Source organism: Canis lupus, chromosome 17 (genome assembly GCF_003254725.2).
Source record: "Canis lupus dingo isolate Sandy chromosome 17, ASM325472v2, whole genome shotgun sequence".
Lineage (NCBI taxonomy): Eukaryota > Metazoa > Chordata > Mammalia > Carnivora > Canidae > Canis > Canis lupus.
In genome coordinates, this window is record NC_064259.1 from 59677983 (window position 1) to 59696985 (window position 19003).

Sequence of the window (19003 nt, forward strand, 5' to 3'; positions counted from 1 at the left end):
ATTTAGTACCAAGAACCTTTACCAAAACTCTTTAACTGTGGATGTTAATTCTTCTAGCTCCTTCACCTAAGGCTGAGTTGGGGAGACAGAATAGCTGCAGTAATGAAACAGCACATGATAACTAAAAGAAAAGTCAGGATACGGATTATGACTATGTTAAATTGTACAGGAACTACTCCGAAATACAGCAATACATTTCAAAACCCAACAGCTCTAATTTGAATAAAGAAGGGGTTATTTGGAAGGGAACCATCCCTTGGTCTAAAGTAAATCGGCTTTACAGGGCTTTTACTTGTTAATTCACCTATATTTATTTTATTTGCTCAGCTGACTTCCCTAAAACGCTTGTCTAAGTGGGGGAAGGAAGACAGTCATTGATTAGAAAACACCCGTACCACACCTTGTATTTGAATAAAAGATTTATTATTTTCTTCTCAGGAAAAAACAGGAAGTTAGGGAAACATACTACATTTTACAGCCCACATTAATTTGTAGTTGGTCCTAACTCTTCCTGGCACAGCTGTCAACAGCATTAGCTGTCTAACCAGAACCAAGGTGTTTACCCCAAATAGAGTGTACATGGACACTAGAGGATTGCATGTTTTTCCCTGAGAGAAGCATAAGACAAGTTGCTGAGAGCCAGTTTCCAAGCAGCCCCTCCCTTTCCACTTTGGAGGACTTGCCTGAACTATGCAACTAGTCAGCACTTAGAACACGTGCCTCCTCTCCCTAGAAAACCACCCACCCTTCCCTAAAGCACTTGGGCTCCCTAAGCCCTGACAGCCCCGAACCAAAGTTTCAACTAAGACCCTCCTCTATAATTCAGCAGTCACACCTAGTAAATTGGGAATTGGGTTCCTTAAAACTCCAATTTACATCTATGCACTTATTTCCACAACTGGATATGGGGAAACAGACCTCTTAGTCACCTTTTCCAGATCTTAAGATTAATTAAAAACTACATAAAGTGCTTTTAGGTCCTTAGAGATAGACATAAATAAGTGGTTCATGATCAAGAACGATAAATACATAGGTAAAAATAGTTCTAGCTAGATGACCTTATGGCTCAAAGATAGGCAGGCAGGGCAGTCCTTCCCTATTACATTCTTAGTCATTTTATTCATGCCTATTTTCATCTAGAGTCCACAGATTAAAGGTCGTGTTCTGCAGATGAAGCTTTCAAATGACCCTAGGTTTACTATAGAAGCTGCCTTCAGTTTACCAGTAGCTTTTACATAACTCTTTGATGTTGAACAGAGCCCATCTTTCTGTAATTCTAAATGAGCATTTTCTAATGCAAATAAGTGGGACAAAGTCACATAATTTGTTGTCCCACCTTTGAAAATTCCTAAAGGGACTTTTACAATATTCCCCCCAAATACAGGATAAAACAACAACTGAAAAGGTACCAATCCAAGGAAAAGGGACTCTTGCCACCACATGACTGTTATGGTCCTGGCACACACTATACTACCACTTCCCAAGAATAAAATTCATTAAGGATGAAAGTCTCTGGACAACTGGGCGGGGTGTGGTGGGGTGCGGTTTACTTAGGGTTCATAGTGCCAAAAACTAGAAGGTCTAGTAAGCGTTCAGGAATGGTGGGATAAGGATGTAGGAAATGATATAACTATCTGTAGATGGAGAACAAGCAGCAAATATTTCAAGGAAGGACAGAAAATAAAGTTAAGTCTAATAAAATATCAAGTCTGAAATCCAAAGAGATGCCAATACAAAAATCTGAAACAAAGTGTGGGAATCATTAACAAATGAAATAAGTATTTGTTTTATTGATATACTAGGCTTAGACCTGTGTTTAACAAGCAAGCCTAATAATAGCACCATGGTTAGACTATAAGCCTGCTTTTCCAAGCCATCATTTTACAATTTATTAAGCAAACAAGGGATCAAATGTCTCTCATCCACTGATGTGATCTTTTTATATACATACTGTTAGTAAGTCCCATTTGGAACAGCTGAAAATCTTCTAGCAAAAGTTTTGAAGATGAGCTCATAAACTCAATTTAAATTTCACCAGTTAAATTAGGTCAAATGGAAGGAACTCAAATGAGTAGCTGCCCAATCAGAGCCCATTATTTTTTTAAGTTATCAACCCACACACGCCCCCTGCCCCCAAACTTCAAACTTCACCTTGACTCAATTATTGTAAACCCACATGTAATGAAGTTAAAGGATGAATTTCCATTCATCAACTTCTCAATCCCAGGTTTAAAACAAAACAAAACACCCAAAACCACTAAAGAATACTTACCAATCAGATAGGAAAATTAAAAAGTCTGCATAGTTATGAATTGGAATTGTTCCACTACAACCAAGTTGCATACAATTACATCAATTGGTTCTGTATACAATCTAGAACTGACCAGGACAAAATTTAGAAAAGCTGTAAGAAATAGATTCCTAACTACAGAAGTTGTAAATTTCAAACGGGCATGAAAAAAAAACTAATATATTTTGAGACTCTTCATCCCTTTACATTTCAAAGAAATAGACTTTCTGTAAAAATATACACAATTTTTACAGACAAATACATTTACAATTTGTTTTTGCCTTAAAAATTGAGGCTATTCCCACATTTGCAATTGTAATTATTGACCCTAAGTCAAGTATTGTTGGCCATTACTAGGCTAATAAACTAAACCACTCAAACCAAGCCAAAGTAGAACAGGTAAAAACGTCCTGAGCACTTGGACTTTCAAGAAGTATACTTGGGAAAGCTAATTACAGAGAAAAAGCTTTCCTTCACACTGTTGTACAGTACTGCGGCTTCTAGTCATAGTTCTATCACCTGTAGCTTAAATCCATTTCATACAGATCAATGCCATTGTTAGTGCTTCTCTTTTAACACTATATGGGAAGTTAATGAATTCAGTGGACATATTTAATGGACTCTATGACTAGCCTGGCTACTGGCCACTCTCCTGTTCTAGACAAGAAAATTAAGTCTCTTCAACCCTACCAACTTTACTAAATCTAAAAGTCCTCCTCCATGGCCTCCCCAAGTTTGCCTGTTGCTGAAACTGAGCTCTGCTTCTTTTAGACAGTGACTCTTCAAGGGGGACTACTTCTCCCATGTATTTATTCCTGTTAGCCATAATCCTCTTGCCACTTGCTTTTCTACGTTGCTAGAGTAGAACTCTCCGAGGTTACAGCCTGGACAGCTCAAAGTCCAACTTCATAAATACATTTGATTTCACAGCAGTCATATGTGGTTTTGGTGCCTGGGGTTGTTTAAAAGTTAATTATTGCACTTAAAAGGCTATCTTATTAGATATGCCAAACCAGCTCCTACTCCAGCAACACCTGCAAAAGCCAGCAGCACATTTCTGATGCCACCTTCTAGGTCCTCTACATGGAAGAACTCCACAAACCCATCCTAGAAAACAAAAAAGAAAAGCACATTTTCAAGTATGGGTTTCCAATGACTTAAAAACACTATCCATAAAGAAAAGATGAATTAAAACAACTAAGTTTCTTCCCAAACATAATGAACCAATTATTTACCCCAGGCTACAAAAGACATTCAATTAAGGGGGGGAGGGGTGGCACATCTCTCAGAAATGTAACTTACTAACATCCTCAAGTGATTCTTATTTTTTCATAATTTGAATCCAATGAAGCATCCAGCTGAATTACAATACCAAAAGCAAAAGACTCAACAACCAGTAAAACTGGGATTTTTTGATGCAACAATTCAAGACTATCATACCACACTATCTCTGTGAACCCACTACTTATATCAACTTTAGGCAAACAGGTCCTAAGTTAGTGCCTGAAACCCGAGTTGTGAATCATAGAAAGAGTTAAATAACCCCAGACTTTCCCTATATAATCCTTCATTCCATTTCCACTCGAAGACCCCCTTTCGACCTTAAAACAAACTTACCCAGCCTCTTTGTTTGACTAGCCAGTCTCGTTTCGTCCTTACGAGAACATCTGTGATGCTTTCTGCTAATGGTTCGATGCAGCTTTCTTGGTTTATACTCTTCAAGTGTTTGGCCACAAAGGCACCAAAGGAAATAAGAGTCACAATCCTGCCCCAGTTTGTTACTCCGTCACTGAAAACATGGACAATCACTCGAGACAACGATTTGACATCGTCTTCGTTTTTGATGTCCAGTTTCCGAAGCATGCCTGAGAGGAAGAAAAGCACGCAGGTTCTCACGACCTCCTTTGTCTAAACCAGGACATGACTTGTCTGCCCACCCACGGCGGGGGAAATCGCTCTCTGGGGTCTATACAACTCAGGACGACCCCGGTTGAAAACTGACATCCCACCCTTTCCGGGCTTTCAACAGAGCTGCCATTTCCAAAAGAATTAAGATGGGCGGAAACAATGACTAATGGCCAGAAAATTCTGGTTTCAGAAATAGATTGCGAAGTCGTTTCAACACGGACTTGTTTTCGGTTACCACCCACCTCTGCTGGGTGAGTCCGGGGCAGGTGAAGCAAGGCAGCGCAGCCGCCGCCACTCACCGCTTACCTTGGAAGGCTGTCTCGTGGTTGCGCTGTACCCCGTCCCCGACTCGCCGGAGGGTCTCTAACGCCTTCCGGCTGGCCGCCCGAGACCCGCCCAGTGGTTTCGCGTCCTTGGCGCCTGTGGCCTGTTCCCGAAGGTACCGAGAGATAATCTCCAGGGACTGCCGGTACAACTCATCTTCCTCCTCCTCCGCCGGGGGTGGCGTCGAGGGTAGCGAGCCGTCCATGCCGGGGCCACTGCTGGCCTCCCCCACCAACTCCAGCAGAGGCAGGACCGCCGGCCGCTTCCCCAAAGGTTCCGGCTCGTACCCGTCTAGCTCCTCTTCGGGCGACATGATGGCGTCGGCGGCCGGGCCTTCCATCTCTTCAGGCGGCGACGCGCGGCAGGGGGGCGCGAGCAGCAGCAGCCTCGGGGGGGTCGCGCTGACGTTGGGGCCCTCAGCGCCAATGGGTGAGGGCCGCGCGACCCTCCGGGCGTCCGGCGCCAGAGTGGTCGGGGGACTTGCGCCGGCGCTTCCGCCAATCACCGCACCGGCTTCCCCTCCCCCTCCCTCCCGTCTGGTCGTGGCCTCCTTCCCCGAAGCCAAAAGCCGCCCTCCCGAAGAGGAGGCGCCGCCGCTGCCGGCCCCCAGCCCGGCCCCCCCACAGTAGAGGTTGAGTCCGATTACTGCGTTTCTCTTGAGGCCGAACATCGCAAGCTCCTGCCGCCGCCGCCGCCGCCGCCGCCGCCTCCTGAGTGAGAAAAATGGGGATGGCCCCGACTCCTCAGTTGAAGGAAGCGGAAGTAAGGACTGTGAGAGGAGCTTCTATATCATGGTTTTAGGGCCAGTCCTACCCGGTGGCGTCAGCAAGTCTTTAAAAAAAAACAAAAAACAAAACCGTAGTCCCATAAAAGGGGAGAGGGGCGGAAGCTTCCGGAGGGTTGCGCACGGCACCTCACCGGCCGGTAGAGGTAGAGGCGGGGCTTCAGGGCGGGGCGGGGCCTTCCGGCGCTCGAGGGGAGCGCGGTCGGTTACGTAAGGGCGGCTCGGGCGCTTGGGCTGGTGGGCTTCCGCTCGTCGTCTATGCCGGAGCGCGCGTGCTCCTGGCTGTCTCGCTGCCTCCCAGATCCCTGGTTTGCGAGCCTCTGCTGTTGCTTTTGTGGCAGAGGCCTTTTTTTTCCGGTACCAAAGTCAACCCAATGAATTACTCAGAGATAGAAGAAAGGGGATGGGGAAGTAACAGCCTAGACGATAAGGGTACTTAAGAGGGCACGGTTGGAGACCTGCAGTTATTTTGCACAACCTATGTTCTCAGTCCAACAATGTTTGGAAATGAGGACTTTGCAAGAGCTGCCCTATGGGTCATTTATGTGTAAATTGTTTAAACAAATTGTTCTGCCCCTGGTAAATGTTATTCCCGCCTCCGGACTGGCTTTCTCTCATCCCCCTTCTCTACTTCACAGTCTGGATACTTAATGCAAGCCTTAGCCTGTTAGCATCTCTTCTAACCTTCTATTTTTGTATTGAGTATGAGGCACTCTTGACGCTAGGGGTAAAACCTCTTGAGGACAGGGATCCTGCTATGTGAGTTAACATTAATGGAAGCAGCCCCTTTTTGTTAAAAAGATCTGTAAAAATAGCTAAAATTCAAGAGCCAGGTGTTTGAGGGACATAAGCTGGAAAAGTGAGCAAGGTTCTTGTTCCCCAAAATATTACAGTTTAATAAGGAGATAAGGCTCCCATATACATAATTTTATGTATTTGGGCAAGACCTAGAACGATGGGCATTTATAATATGTGGCAGAGAGGATGGAGAAAATATCCTGTGATTGTAATGAGTAAGAAATGGTCTCTCTAAACCAGTGCAGCCACCCTGGAGAATAGTATGGAGGTGCCTTAAAAACTAAAAATAGAACTACCCTATAATCTGGCAATTCTAGGTATTTACCCAAAGGATATAAAAATACAGATTCAAAGGGGCATATGCACTCTGATGTTTATAGCTGCATATAACCAAACTATGGAGAGAGCCCATATGCCCATCAACTGATGAATGGATAAAGAAGATGTGGTATGTGTATGTATATACAATGGAATATTACTTAGCCATCAAAAATGAAATCTTGCCATTTGTAATGACTTGGATGGAGCTGCAATGTATTATTGCTAAGCAAAATAAGCCAGAGAAAGACAAATACCATATGATTTTACTCATGTGGAATTTAAGAAAGAAAACAGATAAAAGGAGAGAGGGAAACAAACCATGGAGCCTTTTTTTTTTTTTTTTTTTTTTTTTTACCATGGAGCCTCTTAATGATAGAGAACAAATTGAGGATTGATGGAGGGAAGTGGGTGGGGGATGGGCTAGATGGGAGATGGGTATTAAAGATGCACTTGTGGGATCCCTGGGTGGCTCAGTGGTTTGGAGCCTGCCTTTGGCCCAGGGAGTGATCCTGGGGTCCTGGGATCGAGTCCCACATCGGGCTCCCTGGGTGGAGCCTGCTTCTCCCTCTGCCTCTCTCTCTCTCTGTGTCTCTCATGAATAAATAAATAAAATCTTAAAAAAAAAAAAAAAGATGCACTTGTGATGAGCACTGGGTGTTGTATGCAAGTGATGAATCACTGAATTCTCTGATACCAATATTGCACTGTATATTAATTAAATTTTTATTATTTATATATTTTATTTATTCATGAGAGAGAGAGGCAAAGACATAGGTAGAGGGAGAAGCAATCTCCCCACAAGGAGCCCCATGTCGATCATGCCCTGAGCTGAAGGCAGACGCTCAACCACTGAGCCACCCAGGTGTCCCTAACTAAAATTTTAAATAAAAAAAAATTTTTTTAAATAATGGTCTTTCTAATTTAAGAAACTTCTAATCTTGCACAGCACTAACCATTTGATTTTTTTTTTAATTTTTATTTATGATAGTCACAGAGAGACAGGCAGAGACACAGGCAGAAGCAGGCTCCATGCACCGGGAGCCCGACGTGGGATTGGATCCCGGGTCTCCAGGATCGCGCCCTGGGTCAAAGGCAGGAGCCAAACCACTGCGCCACCCAGGGATCCCAGCACTAACCATTTGAGATGGAATATATGCTCTATAGGGGGCGTCAACAATTTTTTTAAATAAAGATTTTATTTATTCATGAGAGACACAGGCAGAGACATAGGCAGAGGGAGAAACAGGCTCCCTGTGGGGAGCCCGGTGCGGGACTTGATCCCAGGATCCCAGGATCACGCCCTGAGGTGAAGGGCCTACGCCAGCCCCTTGAGCCACCCAGGTGCCCCAACAATTTATTTTTGGAATTGAGAGGCTGGAAAAATCACTTTGGGCTAGGAGAGCTAGAGGACCTTATGGAAGAAGTAGCTTTTTTAGTGAGCTTTCTAGAATGCAATTTTTTTTTTCTTGAACGCAATTTTATCAGACAAGAGGAGAGAGATTGAAGAAACAGCAAGTACAAACACTTTTTAAGAGGCTGAAAAAGGAAATGCATTGCCAGAAATCTCATGTGCTCAGCATCCCTATTGCATTTCTTTGGTCAATTCACTCTCTTATGGTCCAAGATGACTATTGCATGACTTCTCTCGTCCCTAAACCTCCAGTGTTCCCTCCTGTCTTCCTCATTCTCAGCTGTTTAACTTACTTTACTGAGAAAATGGAAGCAATCAGAAGAGAAAAACTTCATTTCTCTCCACCAAATCTAGTATGACTCCTTATATTCCCATTCTTTTTGTGTGGTTAAACTAAATGAACCTTCCCTGCTACCTCAGATCAGCCTCTTGTGCATTGGATCTCACTTCTTTGCCTCGAGTATTTACAGTTATCCCTTTACATTTTTGTTTTTGTCTTTTAAGATTTTATTTATTTTTAGAGACAGTGCATGTGTGTGAGCAGGGAGAGGGGCAGAGGGAGAAGGAGAGAGAATCTGAAGCAGAGTTCACGCTGAGTACACAGTCCAACGCAGGGCTTGATTTCACTACCTTGAGATCATGACCTGAGCCAAAACCAAGACTGGACGCCTAACAGACTGAGCCATCCAGTTGGCGCCCCATCCCTTTATATTCTTGCATCAGTTTCTCTCTGTTGAATCATTCCCACCAGCATATAAACCTGATGTTCTCTCTCACATCCTCAAGAAGACTTCCCTAGAACCTAAATTCTTTGATTCTCTCCTTTATAGCAAACATCTTTAATCTCCTTACCAGCTTTCTCTCTTGAACCCATCCCAATCAAGCCTTCATTCTCACTATTCCACTGAAATAATTCTTGTCATGTCATCAATGATTTCCACATGGCCAAATTCTTGGGGTCAATTTGCAATCCTCATTTTATTTGACATCTCACATTATTTGATGTGGTTGATCATTCCCTTCTTGGAACTATTTATGTGCTTTTTAGGACACCACACTCTCCTGGTTTTCCTTTTTCCACCCTGGCTACTCTTCAGTTTTACTTGTCTCTTCCACTGGCTGTCCACTTGATGGGGACACTTACTGTGTTTCCCTTTGTAACCGTAGCGGTGCCTAGACATTCCATTGTTGAATGGATGAATCTGAATGTTTACTAATTTGGGATATATAAGGCTAGAAAAGTGGGACAGGGTGATATTATTGAGGGCTTTGAAAGCCAAAGTTTTGAACTTTGAACAAAGAAAAGTTTATCTTTTCTAGGCAGCTGGAATCCACTGAGCACTAGAGTACTGTGATATATGTTCTGATTTAGGTTCAATATTCTAATTGTGGGTTTTAGAATGGATTGAGGGAGAGGATTGGAAGCAGAAAAATTAGGAGGTACTACAATATGATAGGCAAGAATTACAGTGATCTGTGCTTAGGTGATGGTAGACTAATGGAAAGGATGACACATAGAGACACTGGAGGCAGAGTCTAATAGTGCTTAGTGACTAAGAGAATGACAGAACAGTGTGTGACATTATCATAATGTAGGCATCTATATTACACAATATGAACAGGTAGACCACATTCCAGACTCCTGTGGACTGCCCTCATGAACCACTAAACTCACCAGTAAGGGGAAGGGTCTGTTCAGTTTAGAGGCAAGGAGTCAGCATATCTTTAGGATATCTTGGAGGTCCTGTCCTCAGGGAATCTGAATTCACTTAGGACTTCTGATCCCGAGTATTGTTCAGTCAGAGTAACCTCTGAATTTGTGTACACACCCTATCAAGAATGGTTCCTGTTCTTTTTCTTTTTTTATTTAAGATTTATTTATTTATTCATGAGAGACATAGGCAGAGGGAGAAGCAGGCTCCCTGCAGGGAGTCTGATGTGGGACTGGATCCCAGGACCCCAGGATCATGACCTGAGCCAAAGGCACATGCTCAACTACTGAGCCACCCAGGCACCCCAAGAATGGTTCTTGTTCTTAGGATAACTATTTTGGCCACAGTCCTGACCCTCAAAAGAAAGGCATTGTTGACATCCTGACTGTGCCAATCTTTTTTTTTTAGGCATGTATTAAATCCTTTGAAACTTCCCCAATCTGTGAGCACATTTCCTCCTCAAAATGTGCCTTTGTTTCAGGGAATTCATTTACATCATTTCTTTTAAAATAGAAAAAAAAAAACAACAACTAGGTCTCAGCTTTGGAACTAAGATGTATTCTTTTGTTGTTGTTTGAGAGAGGGGGTATGAGTTGGGGATGAGGAGCAGAGGGAAAGAGAGAGATCTTAATAAATAAAATCTTTTTAAAAATGGGATACGTAGGTGACTCAGTCGAGTTTGGACTCTTTCAGCTAGGTCATGATCTCAGGATTATGGGGTGAAGCCCCACATGGGGCTCTGTGCTTGGCTCAGATTCTAGTACTCTCTTTCCTCTTCTTCTGCCCCTCCCCTCCCCCTGCTCTCTTTAAATTAAAAAAGATAAAAAAATTAAATCTTTAAAGATTTATTTATTTGAGGGAGATTTACTTATTAGGGGGGAGAGGGGCAGAGAGAGAGAGAAAGATCTTCAGCACTCTGCTGAGCATAGGGTTCCATGCGAGTCTGGAACCCACAACCCTGAGATCGTGACTGAGCTGAAATCAAGAGTCCAGTGCTCAACCGAGCCACTCAGGTGCCCTGGAACTAAGATGTTTTCCTTTTTTTTTTTTAATATTTTATTTGTGTGTGTATTCATTCATTCATTCATTCATTCATTCATTCATAAGAGACAACAGAGAGAGTGAGAGAGAGGCAGAGACACAGGCAGAGGGAGAAGCAGTTTCCATGCAGGGAGCCTGACATGGGACTCCATCCCGGGTCTCCAGGATCACGCCCTGGGCGGAAGGCAGCGCTAAACCGCTGAGCCACCCAGGCTGCTCTAAGATGTTTTCCAATAGCTTTGTTCTCCACTCTTTTGGGGCCTGAAATTTGGTGTACTTAATATTTCATGTTGCCTTTCCCCTTCTGTAATGAAAAAACTTGCTCCTTGCTCCTTATTGCCTCTCTTAATTATTCATCCCTTTTATTCCTCATCCTGGGAAAACAGTATTTTTTTTTTTTAAGACTTTATTTATTTGAGAGGGAAAGAGTAAGAGAGCACAAGCTGATGGGGAGGACGAGAGGGAGAAGCAGGCTCCCCACTGAACATGGAGCCCATTGAGGGGCTCCATCCCAGGATCTTGGGATCATGACTTGAGCTGAAGGCAGAGGGTTAACCAAGAGAACCCCCCAGGCATTACCTTGGGTTTCTGTTGTTGTTGTTGTTGTCGTTGTTGCTGTTGTTTGGTTTGGTTTTTGTTTCATTTCATTAAAAAAAATTTTTTTTAGGTCCTGTATATAACTTGAATTTTGGGAGGCTCTCTACTCTGCTAATAGAAATTTCCAGAATTAGTGGAACACCTGTCTTCTTCCACTAAAGTAAAGCTGATCTTTTGCTTTTAAGCTCTATGTCCTCTTTATGCCATATTCTTTCCTTTTTTACACATTTCAAATTTTATTTACTTCAATAAATTAACAATGCCAAAACTGATTTCGTGAAGATATGAAAATTGAGATTTATATTATTAGGGAAAGAACTGCTAAGGAAGGACTGCTAAAATTAGGTACAAGAGCAGTTAATGTCCTATAGGGGAATAAATTATAACTTTGGGATTATCTTTTTTTTAATTATTTATTTTCAGAGAGAGCATAAGCAGGAGGGGCAGAGAGAGAAGGAAAAATAATCTCAAGCAGACTCTGAGCTGAGCATGGAGCCTACTGCAGGGTTCAATCCCAGGACCCCGAGATCATGACCTGAGTCGAAACAGAGCTGGACACTCAACCAACTGCACCACCCAGATGCCCCTAGGGTTATCTTCTTTAGTAGACTAGAAAAAAAATCTTTGCACTGGGCAGCCTGGGTGGTTCAGTGGTTTAGCGCTGCCTAAAGGCCCAGGGCATGATCCTGGAGACCCAGGATCGAGTCCCATGTTGGGCTTCCAGCATAGAGCTTCTCCCTCTGCCTGTGTCTCTGCCTCTCTATGTGTGTCTCATGAGTAAATAAATAAAATCTTTAATAAAAAAACATGATTGCAATAATTACCCTCTAACTTTTGAAGGTTGTAAAATTTTTGGGTGCTAATCAAAATTATATTCTGCTAGATAAGTTGGTGACCCTCATGCGGATTTACTTAAAAATGCTCTAGCACGATATTAAAAGGTAACATAGTCATTTTTTGTCCTTATTTCTAAGCTGTGCATAATTTTTCCTAAACAGTCACCCCATGACCATATTCTGTAATAGTTACTCTTGCTTATACACTAAAATGGTTTATCTCCTGTTTTTGTATCAAAATCATTAATTGAACTTCATGCATAGTTGACCATTTTCTACACTTCTTACTTCATATCATACTCTTTCGCACAGTGCCTCCAGCATCAGTATTTTCCTACCCTTCCATCACAACACTAATTGTTATCTTTGCCTACAGAATCATAATTTCAGACCCTAGTTCTCACAGGTGAAACTAGCATACAACTAGGGTTCTGTAGCCTCTCAGAAGATGTGACAAACATTGCTAGTTGTCTTATCCAGTGTCCATTCTTCTCCCTTTCTGACGAACCCAAAGTTGACATGGTGGTTCCATTTTGATTAGGAACTTTTCTTTCTTCTAATATGTTCTGGTATCCTCATAAGTGCTTTTTTTTTTACTTCATGGTCCAAGACTGCTAGCTTCATTTATGTTACCTGCATTCCAACCAGCAGGAAGGAGAAAAGAGAAGACAAAGGGTATCTAGCTTCCTTTAATGGCACTTCCCATAAGTTGCATACTATTTTTGCTATTATCATGTTAGCCAGAAATTAGTCATGGGAGGCTATGAAGTATAGTATTTGTTCTGAGTGTCTGTGTGCCCCGCTAAAAATTGGGGATTCTGTTATTACAGAAGAAAGGAAGCACAGTTAGCAGATTCTACTATTATGTGTAAAACTATGTGGAGAAAATTATAAAACTCTACTGAAATACATTTTAAAAACCCAAATAGAAAAAAATAAAAAATAAAAATAAAAACCCAAAGAGACATAAACCATGTTCACATGTAGATGGACTCATAACTGTGAAAATCAGTTCTCCTTCAAACTGATATACATATTGAATGCAGTTCCAAATAAGGAGTAGGGTAAGTTGATTCTGAAACTTATACAGAAGACCAAAGGACCAAGATTTGCCAAGACACTCTTGAAAGAAAAAAAAAAAAGAACAACAATAAGGGGAGTAGCCATGCTGGACATCATGACTTATAAGTCTATAGAGAAAAAAAGATGGGACACCTGGGTGGCTCCATGGTTGAACACCTGCCTTCAGCTCAGGGCATGATCATGGAGACCTGGGATCGAGTCCCTGCATGGAGCCTGCTTCTCCCTCTGCCTGTGTCTCTGCCTCTCTCTCTGTGTGTCTCTCAGGAATAAATATTTTTAAAAAGAAAAAAAAAAAGACAGTGGTATTAGCAGGGAAAGACCAGCAGATTAATATGACAGAATAGAGAGCCCACAGGTAGACTTATATGTATTATGGGAACTTGATGACAGAAGCAACATTGCAGGTCAGTAGGGAAAAGAAGGATTGCTCAATATATGGAGCTAGGATACTGGATATTTATATGGAAAACAATAAAGCTGGATCTCTGACTCATACCATATATTATATAAACAAATATTCAGGTGGATTGAAACTGAAAACATTATATATAGGAGAATATTTTATGAACTCAGTGTAGGAAAAGAGTTATTAAGCAATATAAAAAGCAGTAACTATAGAAGAAAAAATTCACAAATACAATGATATTAAAATAAAAACATATTTAGTGCCAAAAGACTTATGAGCAAAATATACAAGCACCCAGAGGAGGGTGCCATGGGGGGGAAGTGATTTTGAGGTAGGTTTTGAACTGTGTGTGAGTGTTCACTGGGAGTACATGGGGCAAAACCTTGTAAGCAGAGAAGAACCTAGGCAAAGGCACAGAGCCAAAACAGTGTGGTGTATTTAAAGAATTACCATAGTGAAATATAGAGTAGAGTGGGGCTGCATGACAACACAGCCTTACAAATCATACCAACCCAGCTCTGCCAATTACCATTTCAGTGACCTTGGGCAATTATTTGGTTTCTTTTTTGTTTATTTTATTTTTTTCAAGATTTATTTACTTTAGGGACGCCTAAGTGGCTCAGCAGTTTAGCATCTGCCTTTAGCTCAGGTTGTGATCCTGGAGTCCTGGGATTGAGTCCCACATTGGGCTCCCTGCATGGAGCCTGCTTCTCCCTCTGCCTACGTCTCTGACTCTCTGTGTCTCTCATGAATAAATAAATAAAATCTTAAAAAAAAAAAAAGATTTACTTTAGAGCACACGCACATGCACGAGTGAGGGGAGGGGCAGAGAGAGTTGGAGAGAATTTCAAGCAGTCTCCCTGCTAAGCACAGAACTCAGTGTGGAACTTGATCCTACGACCCTGAGATAATGACCTGAGCCAAAACCAAGAGTCAGACACTCAACCCAACTGAGCCAACCAGGCACCCCTAGTTTGTTTGTTTCCTTTTTTTTTTTTTTAAACAAATTGAAGTATAGTTGATTAGTTTCTGGCGTGCAACATAGTGATTTAACAATCATACATTACAAAATAATCACCATGGGATCCCTGGGTGGCGCAGCGGTTTGGCGCCTGCCTTTGGCCCAGGGCGCGATCCTGGAGACCCGGGATCGAATCCCACGTCGGGCTCCCGGTGCATGGAGCCTGCTTCTCCCTCTGCCTGTGTCTCTGCCTCTCTCTCTCTCTGTGTGACTATCATAAAAAAAAAAAAAAAAAATCACCATGATAAATGTAGTTACTATCACCACACAAAGTTATTATAGTACTATATTCTTTATGCTGTACTTTAAAAAAAAAAAGATTTTATTTATTTATTCACAAGACACACACACACACACACACACACACACACACAGAGAGAGAGAGAGAGAAGCAGGCTCCATGCAGGGAGCCCGATGTGGGACTTGATCCCGGGTCTCCAGAATCAGGCCCTGGGCTGAAGTCGGTGCTAAACTGCTGAGCCACCCGGGCTGCCGTATGCTGTACTTTTTAACTCTGTGACTTATTTATTTCATAATTGGAAGTTTGCACTTCTTAATCCTCTTCATCTGTTTTGCCCATCTCCTACTCCCCTCCTCTCTGGCAACCTCCAATTTGTTCTTTATGAGTCTGTTTCTGTGTTTCATTTGTTTTTTAGATTCTACATAAAAGTGAAATCATGTGGTATTTCTTTTTCTTGGTCTGATTTTTTTCACTTAATACCTTCTAGGCCTATCCCTGTTGTCACAAATAACAAGGTTCATCTTTTTTTTATGGCTGAGTGATATTCCATTATGTACATAATACCACAATTTCTTTATTCATTCATCCATTGATGGACACTTAGGTTGTTTCCATATCTTAGCTATTGTAAATAATGCTGCAATGAACACAGGGGTACATATATCTTTTGAATTAGTGTTTTTGTTTTCTTCAGTAAGTACTCAGAAGTGACAGTACTGGGTTGTATGGCATTTCTACTTTTAATTTTTTTAAAGTTTTAATTTATTTATTTGAGAGAGTGAGTGACACAGAGAGAGAGAGAGAGAGAGAGAGCAGAAGCAGGGGGAGAGGGAGAAGCAGACTCCCCACTGAGCAGGGAGCCTGATGCGGGGCTTAATCTCAGGACCCTGGGATCAGGACTGGAGCCGAAGGCAGATGCTTAACTGACTGAGGCACCTTTCTACTTTTAAATTTTTGAAGAACTTCTACAGAGTTTTTCATAGTGGTTGCACCATTTTACATTCCCTCCAACAGTGTACAAACGTTCCATTTTTTCCATATCCTCACCGACACTTATTTCATGTCTTTTTGTTAGTTTTAGAATTTATTATTTCCTGTCTTTGATATTAGTCCTTCTAACAGTTGTGAGGTGATATCTTATTGTATTTTTAACTTCCATTTCTCTTATGATTAATGACATTGAGCATCTTTTCATGTGCCCGTTGACCATCTGTATGTCTTCTTTGAAAGAATGCCTATTTAGGTCCTTTGCCCATTTTTAAATTGGATTATGTGGGGTTTTTTTTAGTATTGAGTTGAATGAGTTCTTTATAAATTTTGGTATTAACTCCTTATCAGATAGAGCATTTGCAAGTATCTTCTCCTGTTCAGTAGGTTGCATTCTCATTTTGTTGATGATTTCCTTCATTGTGCAAATGTTTTTTACTTTTCTAGCTGTTCATTTTTGCTTTTGTTTCTCTTGTCTGGGGAAAGATATCCAGAAAAATACTGCTAAGGCCAATGTCCCAAGAACTTACTATGTTTCTTTAGAGTTTGATGGTTTTAGGTCTTACATTTAGGTCTTTAGCCCATTAGAGTTTATTTTGTGTATGGTGTAAGAAAGCAGTCCAGTTTCATTCTGTTGCATGTAGCTGTCTGGTTTTCCCAACATCATTTATTGAAAAGAGTGCCTTTTCCCCATTGTATATTCATGCTTCCTTTGCTATAAATTTATTGACCATATTAATCACGTGCAGGTTTATTTCTGCGTTCCTTATTCTGTTCTTTTGATATCTGTGTCTATTTTTGTATCAGTTACCATACTGTTTTACTATATTTTGTAGTATAGTTTGAAGTCTGGGATTATGATACCTCCAGTTTTGTTCTTATCCAAGATTGCTTTGGCTATTTGGGGTCTTTTGTGGTTCCACACAAATTCTGGTATTTTTTGTTCTAGTTCTGTGAAAAATGCTGTTCTTATCTTTAAAAAAAATTAAAGCAATCTTTATAACCATTATAGGGCTTGAACTCATAAACCTGAGATCAATAGTCTTTTATGCTCCACTGACTGCCCCTAAAATGCTGTTGGTATTTTGTTAAGGATTGCGTGCAACTGCAGATTGCCTTGAGTAGTATGGACGTTTTAACAATATTAATTCTTCCTATTTATGAACATGGAATTCTTTCCATTTGTTTGTGTCGTCTTCAGTTTATTTCATCGGTATCTTATAGTTTTCAGAGTACAGGTCTTTTGCCTCTGAGGTTAAATTTATTCCTAGGTATTTTATTCTTTTTGATGCAATTGTACATGGAATTGTTTCCTTAATTTCTTTCTGCTAGTTTTTTTTTTTAAAGATTTTATTTATTTATATATTCATGAGAGACACAGAGAGGCAGAGACATAGGCAGAGGGTGAAGCAGGCTCCCTATGGGGAGCCTGATGCGGGACACAATCCCTGAGCCAAAGGCAGATGCTCAACTGCTGAGCCACCCAGGCGCCCCTCTGCTAGTTCATTAGTGTTTAGAAACACAACAAATTTCAGTATATTAACTTTGTATGCTGCAACTTAACTGGATTCATGTATTAGTTATAATGGATTTTTGTTAAGTCTTTAAGGTCTTCTCTATACAGTATCACATCATCTGCAAATAGTCATAATCTCTTTTCTTCCTTATCAGTTTGGATGCCTTTTCTTGTCTGATTGCTGCAGCTAGTACTTCCAGTACTATGTTGAATAAAAGTGGTGAGAGTGAACATCCTTGTCTTATTCCTGAACTTAGAGGAAAAGCTTTCAGCCTTTTACCATTGTGATGTTAGCTGTGGGTTTATCATATGTGAAGTTTATTATGTTGAGGTTTGTTTCCTCTAAACCATTTTGTTGAGAGTTTTTATTATGAATGGATGTTGAATTTTGTCAAATACTTTTTTCTGCATCTATATTGATGATCATGTGATTTTTATCCTTTGTTAATGTGGTGTATCATGTTGATTGATTTGTAGATATTGAACCATCCTTGAGTCCTTAGAATAAATCCCACTTGATTGTGAGGAAGTATCCCTTTAATTAATTTTTGAATTCAGTATGTTAATATTTTGTTGAAGATTTTTGCATCTCTGTTCATCAGGGATATTGGCCTGTAGTTTTCTTTTTTGTAGTGTCTTTGGTCTGGTATTAGAATAATGCAGGCCTCACAGAGTGAATTTGGAAACATTCCTTCCTCTTTTATTTTTTGGAATAGTATGAGGAGGGTAGGTATTAACTCTTTTTTATATTTTTGGTAGAATACACCTGTGAAGCCATCTGGTCTTGGACTTTTGTTTCTTGGGAATTTTTTGTATTATACATTCAATTTCTTTACTAATAATTGGTCTGTTCAGATTTTCTATTTCTTGTTGAGTCCGTATTCAAAGGTGTATATTTCTAGGAATTTAGTTGTTTCTTTTAGGTTGTCTAATTTGTTGGTGTATAATTGTTCATATTAGTCACTTACAGTAGTCTGTGGTATCACTTATAACTTCTCTTTTATTTGAATCCTCTTTCTTTTTTCTTAATGAGTCTGACTAAAGGCTTACCAATTTTGTTTATCTTTTCAAAGAATTAGCTCTTAGTTTCATTGATCTTTTCTATTGTTTTCAAGTCTCTATGTTATTTATTTCTACTCTAATCTTTATTATTTCCTTCCTTCCTGGGAATTGGTACTTTCTCAAAAATGAACAAAGTGAGCCAGTCACTTTAAGGAAAACAAACAGTATTTGCTGCCAATGATAAAATTTGAGATTTCAGCAAAACCTTTAATTTTGGAAAACTTATATCTACTATAGTGAGCTTGACAGCTTCCCAGTACTTAAGGATTTGCTGATGGGATTGATTATGATTTTAATGAATGAGTTTTTTTAATTTTTTACTTACTTTTTTTTTTTTTTTTTTTTTTTTTAGTAATTTATACACCTAGCAAGAGGCTTGAATTCATGACCCTGGGATCAAGAGTTGCAAGCTCCTCTGACTGAACCGGCCTGATGCCCCCTTAATGAACTTTTTAAAAAATTGGATAATGAAATGTGTCAACATTTGAAATATCTGCATGACTGAGTGAACCACTATTTTCCAAATTACTAAAATGCATGCTGTTTTAAAGTAATGCTTGGGTAAAAGATTCATTCAAATTGCAAGATAGACCAATGGGTTTTACCTAACAATACAGAAAGTTCACTGATATGGTTTCATTTTTTTAAAATATTTTATTTATTCA

The 19003-nt window shown here is 40.6% G+C and overlaps 1 protein-coding gene and 1 long non-coding RNA gene across 2 annotated transcripts; one reads left to right on the top strand and one right to left on the bottom strand.

Moving 5' to 3' along the window:
- Window positions 1-401: 401 nt before the first annotated feature.
- MCL1 (MCL1 apoptosis regulator, BCL2 family member) lies at window positions 402-5433 on the bottom strand. The gene is made up of 3 exons (XM_025453129.3): window positions 4505-5433; window positions 3908-4155; window positions 402-3397 (listed from the first exon to the last, which is right to left on the bottom strand). Exons 1-3 carry the CDS (start codon window positions 5190-5192, stop codon window positions 3281-3283), a joined length of 1053 nt encoding a protein of 350 aa, XP_025308914.1. The 5' UTR covers window positions 5193-5433; the 3' UTR covers window positions 402-3280.
- LOC125752802 (uncharacterized) lies at window positions 5150-10078 on the top strand. The gene is made up of 2 exons (XR_007403139.1): window positions 5150-5284; window positions 7414-10078. It is a non-coding gene; the product is annotated as an uncharacterized LOC125752802 (long non-coding RNA).
- The last annotated feature ends 8925 nt before the right edge of the window (window positions 10079-19003 follow it).

Coding starts and splice junctions, on each gene's coding strand:
- MCL1 (XM_025453129.3), bottom strand. CDS start 5,192: ATGTTCGGCCTCAAGAGAAACGCAGTAATCGGACTCAACCTCTACTGT. Junction 4,156..4,504: donor CCACGAGACAGCCTTCCAAG/GTAAGCGGTGAG, acceptor TCTTCCTCTCAG/GCATGCTTCGGAAACTGGAC. Junction 3,398..3,907: donor TAGTCAAACAAAGAGGCTGG/GTAAGTTTGTTT, acceptor TTTGTTTTCTAG/GATGGGTTTGTGGAGTTCTT.